General features: G+C 51.3%; 2 protein-coding genes across 5 annotated transcripts in view; one reads left to right on the top strand and one right to left on the bottom strand.

The window, feature by feature from the left end:
• Nucleotides 1-507: 507 nt before the first annotated feature.
• NONO (non-POU domain containing octamer binding) lies at nucleotides 508-17,050 on the bottom strand. Of its 4 annotated transcripts, none has more exons than XM_068163621.1 (11): nucleotides 17,029-17,050; nucleotides 16,462-16,591; nucleotides 13,831-14,051; nucleotides 12,553-12,854; nucleotides 10,398-10,493; nucleotides 8,318-8,514; nucleotides 7,471-7,555; nucleotides 6,229-6,331; nucleotides 4,529-4,571; nucleotides 3,874-3,983; nucleotides 508-1,623 (listed from the first exon to the last, which is right to left on the bottom strand). In XM_068163621.1, the coding sequence occupies exons 2-11, from the start codon at nucleotides 16,580-16,582 to the stop codon at nucleotides 1,486-1,488; spliced, it is 1,416 nt and encodes a 471-aa protein (XP_068019722.1). In that variant the 5' UTR covers nucleotides 16,583-16,591; nucleotides 17,029-17,050; the 3' UTR covers nucleotides 508-1,485. The 4 variants fall into 4 exon arrangements, with proteins under 4 accessions (XP_068019722.1, XP_068019720.1, XP_068019723.1 ...); XM_068163619.1 differs by lacking the exon at nucleotides 17,029-17,050 and adding an exon at nucleotides 16,860-16,966; XM_068163622.1 differs by lacking the exon at nucleotides 17,029-17,050 and adding an exon at nucleotides 16,860-16,965 and having other exon boundaries at nucleotides 13,831-14,024.
• A 1,213-nt stretch (nucleotides 17,051-18,263) lies between these two features.
• ZMYM3 (zinc finger MYM-type containing 3) overlaps nucleotides 18,264-18,605 on the top strand; it is a 39,131-nt gene continuing 38,789 nt past the window's right edge. The window contains exon 1 of the mRNA XM_068163615.1: nucleotides 18,264-18,346. The gene's annotated coding sequence lies outside the window, so the exon portion shown is untranslated. The remainder of the gene's footprint in view (nucleotides 18,347-18,605) is intronic.

The following is an 18,605-nucleotide window of genomic DNA, read 5'->3' as shown; positions in this document are numbered from 1 at the left end:
AGGGGACACAGTCTCAAGCTGCACCAGGGGAAGTTTAGGCTGGAGGTGAGGGGAAAGTTCTTCACTGAGAGAGTCATTCATCATTGGAATGTGCTGCCCAGGGAAGTAGTGGAGTCCCCATCCCTGGAGATGTTCAAGAGGGGATTTGACATGGCACTTGATGCCATGGTCTAGTCATGAGGTCTGTGGTGACAGGTTGGACTTGATGATCTTTGAGGTCTCTTCCAACCTTAGTGATACTGTGGTTGAGGCCCCACCCCTGGATAAATTCAAGGGCAGCCTTACTGTGTCCCTGTGCAGCCTGCTCTAGTGGGAGGTGTTCCTGCTGCCTGCAGGAGGGTTGGACAAGACGCCCTTGGAGGCTCCCTTCCAACCTGATGCAGCCTGTGAACGTTCTCTTCTCAAAGAGAAGAAAAACAACAACTTTTGTTGCTGCTCTTCAGCTTGATTCACTCCACTCCCTATGTGCACACTTTCATTCAAAAAAAAAAGAGGCAACACACCAGATAAAAAAAGCTTAAAATCCACTTTAATAATGCATTCCTGGAACATTCCTCAAACTCAGCCTTGTTAGTGGAACAATTACAGCTCGTGTTCAAACAGTTTACACTAAATGAAAGGAAATCTTGTAGTACTTCTACACAAAAGACAGGCAAGGTTAGGATTATACAAACAGTTGGTTGTTTTTTTTTTTCCCCCCTCCTCTTTTCAGTTAAATCTTCAGCATAAGATACAGGATCTGTGTCCAATAGATTGTACTTTACTACGAGTAAAAATAAACAGCGATACAACACGTTATCAAACCCCCCCACCCCACCCCCCCCGTCCAAACAAGAGCCTCCCAGCCATTCAGGCTGCACCTGACAGTCAACTATTTGAAAGGAAGAGATGGTCCAGATAAAAAGAATAGCTACAAGGTAGGAGAATAATAGTAATTAAAAAAAAACAAAAGAAAAGAAAACAAAAAACCCCCCAAAAACAAACAACAGAAACATCTCCCCCAGTTCACTACGTGATGGATCATTTGGAACTATAGAAATTCACAGGGGATCATGGGAGCTGCCAAGTGCCCAGATGCTGCCCTAGTTCTTCTCCAGAGACTTCCCTGTGCTCTTAAGTAAGATCCTCTACACTAACAAATCCAAGACATACTGCAAGTTTATCTAGCTAAGCCTCGGGACTCTGGCTGCAAACAGGAAACCTGGCATGGTCATGGCATCAGGGTCCTTGGCAGATTTCACCATTCCTCAACCACCACAGCAGCCTCCCAGAATCCATTTTCACATTGAAATTACAGGAATGCACCACATGAACTTTTCTAACCCCCTTACCAGTCAACTGCACTCCCCTTGTCCTAGAGTGGCTTTATCAAAACAGGCCCTGATTAATTATTTTTAGTATCTCCCCCTCCCCAAGCGGAGCCCTGCGAGGCCTGCCAAGATTCCTTTCCTCTTTGGGGCGTGTGCAGGGGATAGCTTAATCCTGTTAGTATCTGCGACGCTTGTTGGGGCCGAAGTCGCCCCCTGGGTTTCCTCTGTTGAAGGCAGGTGGGTTGCCCCCCATGGCTCCAAGGCCTTCCATTGCGCTGCCCTGCCCAAAGCGATCTGCTGGCGGTGGAGGAGTCTTGCGGGGAGGAGAGAAGCAGGAGAGGCAAGGAGGGAAAATGAGAAGCAAAGGGCAGTTAAAAGCCAGTCCAGTTCACTGAAATCCCACCAGCATTCCACAATTTGAGCCGACCTTGCTACAAGCTTCCAACCCACCAAAAACATCCCCAAAGCCCCAAAACTGGACTGCCAGGACCACTGCAGGACCACAGGTATCTTTCAGCCAAGTATGCTGGAAGTGTTTGCACTGCCTCACAGCCTGCTGCCCTGATGTGGAGCATGTGAGCAATGCAGCCTGGGAAGGAGAACTTCCCGCTCCCACCACATTCCTCCAGCCAAACTGAAGGCAAAGGAGGAACAGTGCACTGTCAGCACAGCACTGCTGCACTCCAGCACACACTGCGCCAAACTCCAAGATCAGCCTGCAATGCTGGTCCTGTACCCTGATTGTATCCTGTTATTTCCATGCTTTTGACTCTCCTTCCTCCTAGCCAGGCATGAACCATGACACCTAGAGATGAAAAATTCATTATATTTTCCTGTAGGACACAGGAGGTGGGGAGATTGAGGCTGGAGGTGAGGAGGAAGTTCTTCCCCATGAGAGTGGTGAAGCCCTGGAATGGGTTGTCCAGGGAGGTGGTTGGGGCCCTGTCCCTGGAGGTGTTTAAGCCCAGGCTGGCTGAGGCTCTGGCCAGGCTGATCTAGTGTGGGGTGTCCCTGCCCATGGCAGTGGGGTTGGAACTAGATGATCCTTGTGGTCCCTTCCAACCCTGGCTGACACTATGATACTATGAAAGGGAACTGGAACCACTCCAAACATGCAACATATCTGTATAAGAAGCTGGAACACATGGGCCCAGTAGTTCCTAAACCCCCACCCATGGCCAGGATGGTTTCCAAAAGGACTGCCCATATTTCTGGCCATTACAGAAACAGAAGATTACTTTGTGGTCTAAATGGCATCATACTGCTCTGAACTCCTCTCCATTTCCATTCCTCCCTTCATCTTTCCCATTACTTTCCTTGTGCAGTACACACTCCCTTCACCTAAGCAGCTCCACTGTGCTTACCAATCAGGCACAAAAGCTTGTAGCCACATACAACCAAATCTGTGATGCAATAGCCACAAAAGACCAAGTGGGAGGAGAATTGTTTATTGGACCAGTTGCTCTGAACTGCTAAAGGACACACTTGACTATGACTGCTGCCACTTCTGCTGCTGACTACAAGTGCTGACACTGTGAGTGGATCAATCCTCTGAATGACAGAGGAATGACAGATACCACACAAGCCATGGCCTGCTGTAAAGCTCTACAGTGAAGTTTAAAACAAAATTAAATGTAAAGAATAGAATTAACCAGGTTGGAAAAGACCTTCAAGATCATCAAGTCCAACCTCTCACCCAACACCATCTAATCAACTAAACCATGGCACAAATTGCCTCATCCAGGCTCTTCCTAAACACCTTCAGGGATGGTGACCCCACCACCTCCCTGGGCAGCACATTCCCATGGCCAATCTCTCTTGCTGGGAAGAATTTCTTCCTAACCTCCAGCATAAACCTCCCCTGGCACAGCCTGAGACTGTGTCCTCTTGTTCTGGTGCTGCTTGCCTGGGAGAAGAGACCAACCCCCACCTGACTACAACCTCCCTTCAGGGAGTTGGAGAGAGCAAGAAGGTCTCCCCTGAGCCTCCTCTTCTCCAGGCTAAGCAACCCCAGCTCCCTCAGCCTCTCCTCACAGGGCTGTGCTCCAGACCCCTCCCCAGCTTTGTTGCCCTTCTCTGGACACCTTCCAGCAACTCAAAGAATTCAACTGATTCTTTGCTCTTCACCTCCAAAGCAAATCAGCTGAACTCAAGTTTTACCATACCATTGCCTTATTCCTTTTAAACTATTAGTAGAGAAGATAATCGGACTGAAAACCGGCGACAGAACACTCCTGAAAGCTGGCTTTATGCTTGCAAGACTCTACTCTCAAAACATTCCAATTCGAAGTGCTTCCCACAATGCCACTGCAAGGATGACCATCTATTTTCGCTAAGGTCTTTCTAACAAAAGGCTTTAGTGTAGCACTAGCTGTCTTGGAAGTGAAGCAGCTGGGTTCAAACACCTGGAAATGACCAGTTCCTATCAAGGCAAGAGCAACTTCTGAAGATTTCAGCAGGAGTTAAACAACAAGTCCAGGTGGACAAACACCACAGCACTTAACCAAAGCAACATCATCTGCATTTAAAAGGTGTGCACAAAGAGGGGGTGGAGATTCATTACCATTCCTATGGCTCCATCGGGTATCATGGCTCCAGGCCCAGTGGCAGGAGGTGCCGCAGCTGGGACGCTCGCAGCACCCATGGCTCCTCTATTGTTCATGCCGATGGTACCTGGAAAAGAAAACTGAAGAACAATCCTGGCAAGAGGCAGTGACTGGGATCTACTCAAGGCTCCAGAGCTACTCAAAGCTCCCTGCAGTTGTATCTAGGGTCAGAATAGCTTTGTGCCACTAGGACAATGCAAACTGCTTTCCAGTGTAGCCTGAAAGTACAGCAGGCTCTAACACCACCTTCATTACCCACTAAGCCCACAGTGCCTCTTCACGTGCCCTCCTGTGGTCTGATAGCCAGGATAGGGAAATGCAGGCAGGGGCTCAAAATCTAACACAACATGCCCTAGGGGTTTCTGCATCAGTACAAACTCCGTGGGACTGAGAGCAACCAGAGCTTCAATCTTCAGTCAAGCCTTCTGCTTACTGAACCAAAGGCTGCTTCCTACCCACACTCTGGTGTATTTCCAGTCACATGAACACTTCCTGTCACTCACGTGGGAGATTACTGACTCAGAAGCCAACAAAATAAGGCTTCTCAAAACACAGATTTTGTCAAGGAGGAGAGGAACATGCATAGGAAAAAAAGCCAGAGAGCACTCTTACCTCCCATACCCATCTGCCCCATCCGCATGTCTGGTGGCTCCCTCTGAAAAAGAGGCACTCACTTGAAAGAGGTCATCACACATCCTTTGAGTTCTGGGGGGTTACTGCTGAAAACTGGGCAGGAAACTAATTCTCAGAGTACACTTCCAAAGCTACCTTCACCCAGTAACTGCTGAACAAACAGGTCTTAAAAGTATCAGCTTGTCACAATCATGGTGGAGCATCCACGTGCAGGCCTGAGCAAACCGCAGCTTTGGTGCATGCCTGGAGGTTAAGATCTGCTGAGCAGCAGTCACACGTTAGACAGAATTTGTTTTGCCACTTCCCCTGCACAGCTAAGAAGCTTTTCCTATTGAAAGGAATGCAAGCACTGGGTCACTTGCATTGAGTGAGCTCTCTTTCTTTTATTAACTGAGCATGGGGGACACACCACGGACCCCTCCTTCACTTCAGGGAGGGTTCTACCTTTTCCACAGTGGGAACTGATGAGCAGCTTTCCTTTCACCTGTGGGCTCAGTGTTGCTATCACATTAAGGCAGTCCTGCTGGGAGAAGTGGGGAGCTGTGCTGTGCAAGGCAGTACCTACACATCTAGGCTGGTCACACTGTTTTGTCTCTCTTGCTTTGGCATGTATTCAGCTATTTCACTTAGGGCCAGGTTTTCACTAGGATATAGAAACACTTGCCACTCAGTCACATCAATGCCATTGCATCACCTTGACAGCACTACAGCTGCCTGCACAGTATCAAGTTGCTGAGACTGGAAATGAGTTGTAAGACAGCTCTTCAAGGAACTACAGATACTGCTGTTAGAAGACAGGTTACCACTATTTTACATTACAATAAAATACCTGGCCAGCTAACTTTCAAGTACAAGCAATTATCATGCCTGCAGCAGTGCCTCACCTTGGGAAAGGTTTATTTAAGTATGACTAAGACAAGACAGTAGGCTAGGGATACAGCTGGGTGTATCACCATAGCAGGGCTCTGCAGCAGTACTCCAGGTCAGCACACCTTTGGTACCGTGAGTATAAAATTAGTTGGGCTGCATTCCTCTGCACAGCAAGGCATCAGGGCTGGAGCACCTCTCCTGTGAGGACAGGCTGAAGGAGTTGGGGCTGTTCAGTCTGCAGAAGAGAAGGCTCCCAGGTGACCTCATTGTGGCCTTCCAGTATCTGAAGGGGGCTACAGGAAAGCTGGGGAGGGACTGCTCAGGATCTCAGGGAGTGATAGGACTAGGGGGAATGGAATGAAGCTGGAGGTGGGGAGATTCAGGCTGGAGGTGAGGAGGAAGTTCTTCCCCATGAGAGTGGTGAAGCCCTGGAATGGGTTGTCCAGGGAGGTGATTGGGGCCCCGTCCCTGGAGGTGTTTAAGCCCAGGCTGGATGAGGCTCTGGCCAGGCTGATCTGGTGTGGGGTGTCCCTGCCCATGGCAGGAGGGTTGGAACTGGATGATCCTTGTGGTCCCTTCCAACCCTGACTGATACTATGATACTAGTCCTACATGAACAGCACTGGGACAGTAATTGGGGTGTTTATATTTTCCAAACCCAATAGGAGTCGTCATCAATAATTTAGGGCAGAAGGCACTAACGATGTAGAGCCCCTCAGCCACCAAGTTAAGCATTCACAGAGAGCCCCAGGCTGTGAAAGGGCAACAGCCTCCTGTGAGTGTGCAAGGTGAGGCAGCAGCACTCGTACCGCGTCAGCAAAGTTCCCTTTGAAGCCTTCCTGCTGGCGCCTCATCATCTCCTCTTGCTGCCTCCTCATCTCCTCCTCGCGGCGCCTGCGCTCTTCCTCCTGCCTGCAAAAAAGGTCCAAGGAGGCTCAGCACAGAATCCAACCACCACCTGCATCACAGTGCTGCAGCGCTGCCTAATGGCGCTGCTTGGAAGCCTACAGCTTTAAGAAGATCACTTTGCTGGAGGCTGTGAAAGGTGAGGTACCTCCTGGTGCAAACAGGAACACTTACTGCACACAAAGACACTTCCAACAGTTTCACTTTTAAGGAGCTCACTATCAAACCCAACATGAGCATAACCATGGTTTTCTCTCACAAGGAGTGGCTGGCTGAGGGAGCTGGGGTTGTTCAGTCTGGAGAAGAAGAGGTTGAGCAGGGACCTTACCACTCTGCACCACTACCTGAAAGGAGGCTGTAAGGAAGTGGCAGTTTCTTTTCCCAACTAGTAAGAGACAGAACAAGAGGAAACAGCCTCAAGTTGTGCCAGAGGAGGTGTAGGCTGGATATTGAGAAAAATTTCTTCACTGGCATTATCAAGCACCCCAACAGGCTGTGCCAAGGGAAGTACTTCAGTCATCACCCCTGGAGGGATTTAAAAGTAGATGTGGTACTTAGCTATGTGGTTTAGTGGTGGCCTTGGCAGTGTTAGGTTTACCACTGGACTTGATGCTCTTCCAGGTCTTTTCCAATCTAAATTCTGCATGATTCTATGTACACAGCAGCTCCCACATGCATGTAATACAATGCACACAAGCCAGACAGGTCTCAAGTCCCTTCTATTAGAGGAGTAGTCTTGAGAACCTCCTGAAGCTTCTAAAAATGACCCTGGAGGGAAGAGCTGAAACGGAGAGGGAAGTTTCTGAGACTAAGTTACCACTCACATGAAAAGAGAGATGCTAGAATGGGGTCTCCCACCCTGCAGCACAGAAGCCACAGAATCACTGAAAATTCTGATTTTCCTATCTGCTTCAATCAAGGAGCTAAACTGAGACACCCAACTGTAAGAAACCCAGATACCATTCAGTGGAAGAAAACTCTTCACTCTGAAACCAACTGTATGGTCGATGAACAAAAAGGCCTACAACAACAGCCACACTTTAATTACTGCTTCAACTGTCACACTGAACAATGAGGTGCATGGAAGGACTGCCCCATTCCACAGCATTACACCTTCATGGCCTTTCAGAACCTGCCCCCCTTACCTGAGTTCCAACTGTTTGCGTTTCTGTACTTCCTGGTTATGCAACTCCTCCATTCTCCTGAGCTCCTCCTGGCGCCTCATCAAATCTGTGAAAGACAACAGTAACAAACCCAATGGAACGCCTCTCCCACATCAACTCTTGACAGTCCTCTTAGTAGAGCCACAGCACACCAGAGTGAGGTAAGAGAGTTGCCAGCAATGCCGCAACAACGTTTCCATTCCTCAGCCCCCACCGCGCCTGGTTACAGCTCAAGCAGCTACCCCACAGCCCACCCGCAGTGAGCCCCGGGCGGCCTGCTGAGCTCCCCAGGGCCACCTTCTGACACCCTGCCGGGGATGGGTGTGGCAATGCCAGCGCCGAGCAGTGTGAGCAATCTGGCAGTGCAGGCCTAGAGCCTGACATGGTGGCAGGCCATGCTCAGGATAAGTGCAGAGCCAGCTAGCAGTGTAGCAAAACAGTGCTGTGCCTGCAGCATGGAACTAAAACAAGGCACTGGTAGCTATAAACATGGACAGTTATCTTGGGACAACAGGACATGCATCAACAACCTCGTTGTGTCATTAGTAGCTGGACCAATAACCTGTAACAGTGCAATGTGTGGTCACTCCTAGGGAACCAATGGAGCTCTGCCAACAAGGCACTCCGAGTTTATATAACTTGTAGCAGTTCCCTTGCTACGCACTTCTGCCTTTCCTGTCGCTTCTTTTTCTACACTTTACTGTGCTATACCTGCACTACAGGCCTGCTCCATAGGCCTGCACCTCAGGCCTGCACCACCGGAACAATAAAGGAACAATACTCGATCACATTGGTCAGCCGTATTGATTCCCATCTCCGTCGCCGTTACCTTGCCGCATGAGCATCACTTGGTGCTCGTGGCGAGCTGCCTCCATTTCCATCTCCAGCTTCTCCCGAGCTTCCTTGATGTTGCGGTCCACTTGCTCCTGCTGCTGCTTCTCCATCTCGATGAGAGCCTTCCAGCGCATGGCGTACTCGTACTCGAAGCTGCCCGGCTGCGCAAACCGAGGGGGCTGCTCGCGCTCCCTGCCAGGCAAGGCACAGCTCATCACTGCCCCAGCAGAGCCAAGGACGACACACCTCTACATTAAACACCATGGCACATTCTCCTAACAGTCAGAAATGCAGTCTTAGTGCATCGAGCAAGGAACCGCCTTGTCCTCCGCTCTCTCACAAACTGCTGTGCTGAGATTCCAGTTTGCCTGCTCCTAAGGAACCACAAGGAACCTAAGGAACCCTCAGCAAGTTTGCTGATGACACCAAGCTGTGTGGTGCAGCAGACAGGCTGGAGGGAAGGGAGGCCATCCAGAGGGACCTGGACAGGCTGGAGAGGTGGGCACAAGCCAATCTCATGAAGTTCAATATGAGCAAGTGCAGGGTCCTGCAGCTGGGTCGAGGCAATCCCAGGCACAAATCCAGGCTGGGCAGTGACTGGCTGGAAAGCAGCCCTGAGGAGAGAGACTTGGGGGTGCTGGTAGACAAAAAGCTCAACATGAGCTCTCAGTGTGCACTTGCAGCCCACAAAGCCAATCAGATCCTGGGCTGCATCAGGAGAAGTGTGGCCAGCAGGGCAAGGGAGGTGATTCTCCCCCTCTGCTCAGCTCTGCTGAGACCCCACCTGGAGTACTGTGTCCAGTTCTGGAGCCCCTATTGCAAGAGGGATCTGGAGGTGCTGGAAGGTGTCCAGAGAAGGGCCACAAGGATGAGCAGAGGGCTGGAGCACCTCTCCTATGAGGACAGACTGAAGGAGTTGGGGCTGTTCAATCTGCAGAAGAGAAGGCTCCCAGGTGACCTCATTGTGGCCTTCCAGTATCTGAAGGGGGCCTACAGGAAGGCTGAGGAAGGACTTCTCAGGATCTCAGGTAGTGATAGGACTAGGGGGAATGGAATGAAGCTGGAGGTGGGGAGATTGAGGCTAGATGTGAGGAGGAAGTTCTTCACCATGAGAGTGGTGAGACCCTGGAATGGGTTGTCTGGGGAGGTGGTTGAGGCCCCATCCCTGGAGGTGTTTAAGCCCAGGCTGGCTGAGGCTGTGGCCAGGCTGATCTAGTGTGGGGTGTCCCTGCCCATGGCAGGGGGGTTGGAACTAGATGATCCTTGTGGTCCCTTCCAACCCTGAATGATACTGTGATACTATGATATGACTGGAAGGAGAAACCTGGGGAGGATCCTCCTGCAGCATTAATTGTACAGGGAAACTGCAGCACAACAAGCAATGACACTCCTGTTGAAGGACACCCAAAGATTCACTGAGAAATACATTTGAAAGAAACAAGTCTTTGCTCTGTTGCACATCTCCTAGACAGATCACCCCAGAAACCAACACTGGTCAAAAGTGCCTTGATTCACTCATCTCTGCTACACAGGATGATTGCTAATGCAGCCTCCCAGCTCCTGAAGCTCTCATCTTCCTGACTTGAAAAATCCCTGAGTTCACATGGTTTACCACTTCCCAGATCACATGATACCTACTGACTCTGGAAAGCCTCCAAAGACCATGGCCTTGCCCCTGGACAGCTCTACAATCTATTAATGCAATTCCAATCATTCCTTAAGCTTTCACTCTGCATTCAAATCCATTTCCTCTACACTCTCACAGAATGGTTTAGGTTGGAAGGGACCTTAAAGATCATCTAGTTCCAACCCCCCTGCCACAGAAGGGGACAGCTTCCACTAGAGCAGGCTGCTCACAGCCCCATCCAACCTGGCTTTAAACACTTCCAGGGAGGGGGCATCCACAACTTCTCTGGGAACCCCTCTACCTTTCCAGAGTCAGGTCACATTTACAGAAAAAGGATAATTTTTCTGCACTTTCAGAACACTGATTGTGCACCCTCCTAAGACCCAGGCACTAGTCCATGCTCCAGCCCACAGGCAGTCTTGTCTCCTATTGCATGGCAGGCACATACTTGTGATACTGCTGGTTTTTGATGACTAGTTTCTCTGGTAGTCCCTCTTCATCATCATACTGATCCATGGGTTCCACAGTGACAGGCCGAGGGAAGCTGCAAGGGAAAAATCAGACACTGCAAAGAGAATTCAACAAGAAGCAGAACATGTGCACTGTGCCTGAACTTACACTGCTTTTAGCACTTCTGAAGGAAATTCAGAGCAGTTGGGGTTATCTCAACCCAAGTGAAACCAGAAATGACTCTCAACACTTTTTTCCTTCTCTCTAGAACAGGAGCTGAACTGTTCATCACAATCTGTGTTGAATCCAAGCCAATATTGCACCGAGAGAATACTTGCAGTTGGTTGTTCAAATTAACAGCTTAACTAGAAGCTGACATTCTCCAGTAGCATCTACCCATCAAGATGGCTTGTAGTCTCTGGAGTCTGCTTTTTCTCCCTTTCCTTACTTGCCAACCATGGACTGCTCAAGTCCTCATGTGCCTTTTTATAGCTGCCTGAAGAGTAACTACACCACTCCTCACCAGAGGTTGCTGGCTGTACCACTCCACTCTATTCTCCTGGCAGGATCACCACATGCCATTATTGCCAAGCAGCAGTGCTCTCTTCAGAGCCTGTTGGGCTCTGAATGAATTTCTCCCTCCAAGAAATGCAGTGGTGCACTCCACAGCACAGACTATACCTCTGGGCTTCTATCCTCCTGCCCTCTGCAGACAGAGGAAACTATTTCACAGAAGTGCCCCCAGCACAGCACTGACAGTGCTCATGCTCAGCATCACAGCTTCTCATTAGCTCCTCAATCCCACATGCCACAGCCAGGGAAAGGGAAGATAAACCATCATACTAAGCCAAGCAACAGCTGGTGTCCAGCATTCTGAAGGAAGGAGAGGCTAAGATCTCTCTGCTCAGCTGAAGATCTACAATGTAGCTTCTCACTTTGACTCCATTATTAATACTCTTATTGTCCAATGTGAACCAACTCCAACCATTTAGGCTAGCTGTCACCAACTAGGACAAGTCAAAACCAAACTTAATAGAACTAAACCCTAACTAGCAATAAGGAGTACACAGGTTTGCTGTTCCCAGTTATCAGGCTCTAACACACTGTGATAGCTACAAGCCTGAATGTCACCCTCAGCTGCTCTCAGTTACACATTGGTAACCAGTAGCTGTACATGATGATGCTTGAAAATTCATGGGTCTTCAGGATATAGACTTCTGAATCAGCAAAAGCAATCCTCCCACAGAGCACTACCCACTGTGCTGGTCACAGTCTCAAAAAAAGCAGAGAAAACCCCCCAAATCCCCAAACAAACAAACAAGCCACAACCCCCCCACAAACTGCTTCTTGAAGCTGAAGGTGCTGTGCACAACTGTGCCATCTGCAGGCCTCCAAGAACAGGAAAGTGAGAAGAACAAAGCTTAGAACACTTTTTTAGAAGTTACCCAGACAGCCTCAATTTCAGGAAGTATTCTGTGAAAAAAAAATCTAGCTGCACAGATACAAGATATGCACTATTTTTTTATCTCCAAGAGTTCAAAATCAGCTCTCTTAAGAGAGCAACAAGACCTGCTCTGATCTGGACTCAGCCATTTACCTGGACAAATCCATGCAATGGTGCAAGAGGAGGCTTTGCTGCCTTATGCTGCTCAAGCACAGTTTATTATGGTGTAAAGCCCAAACAATGCAATCTGACTAGCTTCTCTGACAGATCTCATGCCCAGATCTCATGGATCAGCATCCCACCCAGCAGTGCATGCTGCTGCATGGAGTCTCACCCTGAGACTCCCTTCTGAAGTGACACAGTGCACAATGAACTACACTTGAGCTTCGTTCCCAACAAACTGCAGACGGTCTCTGCTTCTTCAAGGCTGCTTTAATTGCCCCAAGAAGGCATCCTCTCAGAAAGAGCTTATTGGGAAGTTTTATGCACTTACTTCTCCAGCAGCTTCCCAGAAAAATGTTTTCAGAGCCAAGTTTCAGCACAGATTCCCTCTTGTTGGAATCAAGCTAGGTAAAGTTCTCCCCGGGCAAATCATGCACCACCTCCTGCCCGGTGTCTTGCTCTGGTGTAAGAAATGTTGCTCACAAGCCAGTGCCACCCATCAACCTGCACACATGTCAGCAGAGCACTTCTTGCCCTCCACACTTACGTAGTTAGCAGGAAAGATCCATCACTACATCTATCCAGGGCCTTCCTAGCAGCAGGCTTCCCTGAGAACTCCACAATGCCTTTCCCAGAGGATCGTCCTCTGTCATCCACAATAACCACAGCCCTCTCCACCTGGCCAAACACTGAGAAGGCTTCCTCCAGCAGCTCATTGGACACAAACTGAGGCAGGTTCCTGACTGTCAGCGATGCGCTGTGGCACGCGAAACGCACTCTGAGCTGCTTCCCACGGAGCGGCATGTTGTCTAGTTCCACCTTTGCAATCTCTGCCAGAGTGCGAGTTTCCTGAAGACAAAGAAAGTCAGTGCAGTACAGAGTCAGCCAGTCACAGTCACAAGCCTATTTCCTCTACACAAGTACTTCACAGAGAACAAATAATCCTCCTGCAGCACGGTAAAGTGTCCCAGCAAACCATAGCTACTCGTTGTCATCAAGGACTCGAGATGAATGGGCAAGGACAGAGTTTGGGAGGGGAAAACAAATACATAAATAAAATCAACCAAGCTATTAGACATAAGACAATCCAACAGCCAGCATGAACTAGGCCAATAAATTACCATTGTCTACCAGTCAGTTTTATTAAGGCTACAAAACATGCCATAAACCCCCCAAAAACAAGGAATAAAAAAGTAAAACTCAGGATTGATCTATTAGCCAAGTCTGGTAACTGCAAAAGGAAACACTGAGGGTATGACAGTGCAAAGAAGACATCCTATGCCAGTTTCACACCTCTCCACTCCGTTTAAGTCACCACCAAGCACCCAGAGCTCAGTGTGGGAATCCTGTGCTCTCTCCACCCACCTCGGGGCTTCCAGAAATGCAGTAAATAGGCCAATAAACCTGAGAGCCACTCCTCTGTATTGGTTGCTTTAACATGATCACCTAGAGATCCCATTCACTGATCACTCCAGTAACACTACAGGAGAACCTATGCAGACAGGGATCCCTTTTTCACAGCCTCACAGAAAGTGGAAGTCTATCTCAGGTGTGACAGCACTGCCTTCAGGTTGTCTGTCAGCTGAATTCAGAATAGCTTCATCAGATGCTTCAGAAATCCTGCCACAAGCTGCCTGAACTCAAAACCCTTCTTACAACAAGCCCCAGACATACCACTTGTGGAAGCTGATCCCATATCCTACATTACTGAAATCAACAGTAGGCTTCATCAGCAAGATACCTGAGCATCTCCCACTTTCACCTGGCAATACTCCTCCAGTGCAAGCCACTGCCACAAAAACACCCCATGGGTAGCTTCACTCACCAGTCTGATGAAGCCAAAGCCTTTGTCCTTGTGTATGAAGACTTCACCTGCCTTGCCATACTTCTCAAACAACTTCCTCATCTCTTCCTCTGTAATATCTGGGGGCAGATTTCCCACAAACAGGCGGCTTCTCTGGGTGAAGGTCTTTTCGCCAGGCTTCCGGAAGTTCTTCAGGTCGATAGTCAGGCCTTCATCTGAGGGGAATAAGGTACACAGCTGCTCTACAGTTGGGGGGATAAATTCTATTAGGTTTCATCACAGTGAACACAAAGACATAGGACAATAATAGGTAACACCACCCATTCACTTGGGTCTCAACCCTCTCCAGCCATCTCTACAACAACAGGGGGATTTTGCTACCGAATGGGGCCACGTGGTTGAACCTCACTGCTCACTAGCACCAGGAAACACACTCCAGAGCAGGAGAAAAGAGCACTGCAGCTTTAAATAACTGCTGAGAGTTCACTCAGGTTTCAGAAACATGCTGAAGATGACTGGCCCACAACAGATCAGCTGTAGTCACAATAGAGTGTTTTGCTACCCCAATCTGAACAATTGCAGAGTTTGGCCAGCAACCAGACCTTCACTCAAAAAACACAACTATTATGTCAACAACTGGGAAGTTTGCCCAGACAGGTAGCATTTGAGATAACTGTCATTCTATGAAGCCAAATTTGGGTTCTAGAGTCTTGGGTTCCAGGCTGAAGCAAAGGGCTGGAATGGTAAAAATAGTGGAGGGGAAAAAAACAACCCAAACACACACCAAAAACCAAACACCCAAAGCCAACACCCCAAGACTCAGCCATGTAAGTGAGACCTCAGAAAAACTGCAAAGCTCATTACAAAAGTAAATATTGCCATATTAGCAGGACAGGTTGCAGGAACACTCTCAAATCTCCACAAGCATATAGCATCTTCTAGCCCTTCATTCATCTGTAAACTCTGCCCTAGGCCACACACAGGGCTGGCTTTATCATCACTTGCTGTGTCCCATTTTCTTTAAGGTACATGGAATTTCCCCACACAGGACTGCAAGCCATAGAAGGCAGCTCCTTTGTTTTGCAGAGGACTGTTTCATGTGTGGCCATGAGATGCACCTGAATGGCTTGATCCAGGCTACAAAGCATGGCACTAACCTGGAATGGCTATTCATGCAAAGAGAACAGATGCCATGCCAGGACAACTCTGTTACAAGCACACTTCCATGAGTAACAAACACAACCTCCCAAACTGTGGTTGTATCTACAGGAGGGATGCATAAGTGAAGTATTTTGTCTTGTGAACTTCTTCACAACGTTATCAGAAATACTTAGGGATTGAATGCAAGGCCTGTGAAAACCACAAAGAGGGACTCAGAGCACAGCTGTACCACTGTCACTGCTGTGCCCTTAGTTCCACTCAAAGCAATCTGAGGTAAGCTGATCTCTGTATGAGTACCACAGCACACTTGTGTTGTATTGATTCCCACCAGAATGGAAATGGACTGGTCTGCTATCCCTGTCTATTATGCACCATTAACTGATAAGCAGTCTGTTCAACAAGGTCATTTAACAACGATGGGCAAGGTATTTTTTACTTGCCTAGTGTATCTGCAGGTGTGTGTAGCAAAACCTACAACTTTGAGAGATAAACCACACAGAGGAGTTCTGCAAAGTGCACATGTGACTTCTACACACTTCTGTTTTGAACAACGTGCCCAGCCTTGGAAACAAACATTCCAATAGAACACTTAACACTTCTTCCCCTGAAAATGCTAACGGCAAAGCCTTGGTGCCGTGCTTCTAAACCAAGATGTTAGGTTAGTCAAGGCCCCACAAGTCATGAATGTGTGTTGTCTCAGCTCACAAGCATCCCTTCTGTACCCCTAGTACCAGCACTAAGGTGCACGCTGACCCAGAACACACCAGATTAGAGCAACAGCCACCATCGATGTCGGGTACTTAAATGCTGAAATATTAAGTGGGATTTCCTGCTCCCTCCCAGGTAAAACCTTAGTCTTAACTGATGACTATGGATTGCTGTAACAACGTTCTTAGTACACCTGCATCTTTACTCTGCAAATTCATTTCCCTAGTACTTCAGGAAGCCTGTGTTGAGAAGCCATCTGTGATGCCTGGGAAAAAGTGAAACGGAGCCAGTAGAAAACAGGCCGTCCTATTTGCAGGGTTTACAGAAACGGGGAGAAAGGTTTAGAGAACCCCAAACTCTTTAAGAGAGCATTTCTCGAGAACTCGAGTCAAAGAAAGAAATTCTGCATCACTGTCCAGGTTCGGGAACACAAGCAGCTTATAAACATATCCCCGTCAAACCTACGCGAACCGCACGCATCTTTCAGCACGCTGAACAAAAAATCATCCAAAAAGCTGCCCAGCCACCGTCTGCAACAATGAGAAATCTTTACTGCCGCTGGAGAACAGCAAAGGCCAAGCGGCAGTTTGCTTAAAGCTCTGAGTTTCCCTTATTTCAAGTTTAAAGAACGGGCTCTGCTTGTTTCCTGCAAGACCTGTTGCACCCGTACGAGCCGGCCGCTAGCCGGAGCATGAAGTTAGCCTCCGAGCGAGGGCAGGGCCGTCGCTCAGCGCCTACCCAAAACGGGGCCGGGCAGACCCCCGCGGCGGGCCCGGGACTCACTCTGGCTGTTGGCCTGCTGCCCGTTGGCGGGGATGGACGGCGGTGGGTGCTGCTGGTGCTGGTGCTGTTTCCGCGGAGTATGGTTCTGCTTCTCCATGTTGAAGCCCTTGTTGCCCTGCATCTTCCCTACCTAAAGGAAGACACGCCCGGTTGGTCGCGGCCCAGAGCTCGACCTCGGCTCCCGCCCGCGACCTCCAGCCCCAGAGCGGCTCCCAACGTCGCCAGCCTCGCCTCACTAGAGCCCTTCCGCCCACCCGAGCCGCCGCGTGCGGTGGCGGAGCGGGCCGCGCAGGCCGCAGCGGGCCTCGACAGGGCCCTAGTGGCAGTGGCCGCCCCGGAGCGCGCGCCCCGCGACGACACGGAGCGGAGCCGCGACACGGCCACTGTTGCGTCTTCACCTGGTGGCAAACACCGGCGCTGGAGCGAACCGTGGCCTCCTCACCCCGTAGCGGCCCGGACAGGAGCGCGCGCACGGCCGGAACTCGCGCAGCCTAACCAGGGGTTCGCTGCCCGCAGTCCCATTGGCCTCCCCTTCCCCAGCGCCGCACCGCCACTGGCCGTACTCACCGCCACTCACAACTCCGGCTCCGGCGGGGCGGGACTAGGCGCTCCGACGTGCCTTAGCGCGGAGCCGATTGGCTGCGCCTTGGCGGCAGCCAGCCGCGCGCACTGCAATCACTGCCGCGGGCATCGCGCTTGGGTGAGAGGCAAGAAAGGGACAAAGAAGCCCCGCGAGCAGCCGGAGCGCGCCGAGGAGGGCGCGCATGCGCAGTAGCCGCTCGCTGCCTTTAAAGAGCCCAGGGCGGAGTGAGCAGCGCCGCGCTCAGTTCGCCGTTGATGCTTACTCTGTGCTCCTCACTCCCTTCCTAGTTCGGCCCCATGAGACTCTCAGTTCTCCGGACGCTGATCGTGACTTCCCCCCAGCCCTTTCCGCCGAGGCGGTGCTGCCCCACTGCAGGAGTAGCAGCTCGGCTGGAGGAACCGTTGGCGCCGGAGTGTGGTCGTAACTGCCTCCGGCGGGCTTGCCTTTCAATAAAACCTCCCGTGTTCTGTCGTGCGTAACCGGGAGGAAAGCCGTGTGCCCGCAGCCCCGCACCCCGCGGGGGCCCCGCTGCAGTTTGCAGCCTGCTGGAAAAGGAGGCTGTCGGCAGCGCAGCCGGTTCTCCGCCATTCAACAGTCCGCTCCCGACGGCTGTTAGCCTGTCTTTGCTTCCTTGAAGCGCGGGAGGTCGCTTGGGCTTCCTCCCCGCCCCAGCACTGCGTACGCCGGTGTGCCCTCGGGGCCCAGCCCACGCTCAGCCCCTGCACCCTCAGTGGTCCCTAAGGGGAGGAAAACAAGAAGGCTGGAAGGGGAAGCGCCTCCAAGAAGCGGGACAGCCAAAGGGGGAATAGTGCGTCTCTGGGATGGAGGGGGACACGGGCCCTAACAGGCGTGGAGCTGCAGGGGTTCACGGCAGGTCTGGTTGAGGGGTCCTGCGTCGGAGGGCACGGCTGAGTCCACGCCTAGATGGATCTGGGAGAGGTGTCCCTTGGAAAGGTGTCGCAGACAGGGCTGCCGAGGATGGGGGAGGGCGGCTCGGGTTGGGGCTCTCGTGGCTGGGGGAGGGGAGCCTGGGATGCACGGAGGGAGACGGGGCTTGGGTGGGGGAGGGGAGCTCGGTTAGAGAGGTGTCGCGGTGGAGTTGGGGGGGGAGCACCCGGGGTTACTGGGGGCGGAGCGCGGGCAGCGGGCGGGGCAGCCCCTCCCGGAGGCGGTGTAGTGTCCCCGGCCCCCGCGGAAGCCCCGCCCGCCCGCGCTGTCACTCACCGCCCCGGGGAGACGCTCCAGCTCCAGGGAGGCAGCGGTGGCGCCTGGAGCCACACGGGCGGCTCCTTCCGCGGGCAGGTAGAGGCTGTGGCGGCGCGGCCGGGCCGGGCTCCCTGGAGCGGCAGTGAGCGGGTTAAGAGGGGGGAGGGGGAGAGGAGTGGGGTGGCAAGCCAGCTCCGCACGATCCGCTCCGCACTTTGCGAGTGGCCGCGCAGACATCGGCGAGGACTGGGGCGCCCTGTTCCTGCCCACGCCCCCCCAGCCACGCACGCCTCCCGCACCGCACCGCGCCCCGCTGGGATACGGTCCCTGCCCGCGCTGCGCTCCGCGCTGCTGC

Source organism: Melanerpes formicivorus, unplaced genomic scaffold (assembly GCF_026170545.1).
Source record: "Melanerpes formicivorus ecotype bairdi unplaced genomic scaffold, bMelFor1.0.p_v2 SCAF_73, whole genome shotgun sequence".
Lineage (NCBI taxonomy): Eukaryota > Metazoa > Chordata > Aves > Piciformes > Picidae > Melanerpes > Melanerpes formicivorus.
Note: the sequence above shows the minus strand (reverse complement) of the source record. Positions and strands in the feature narration are given on the sequence as shown.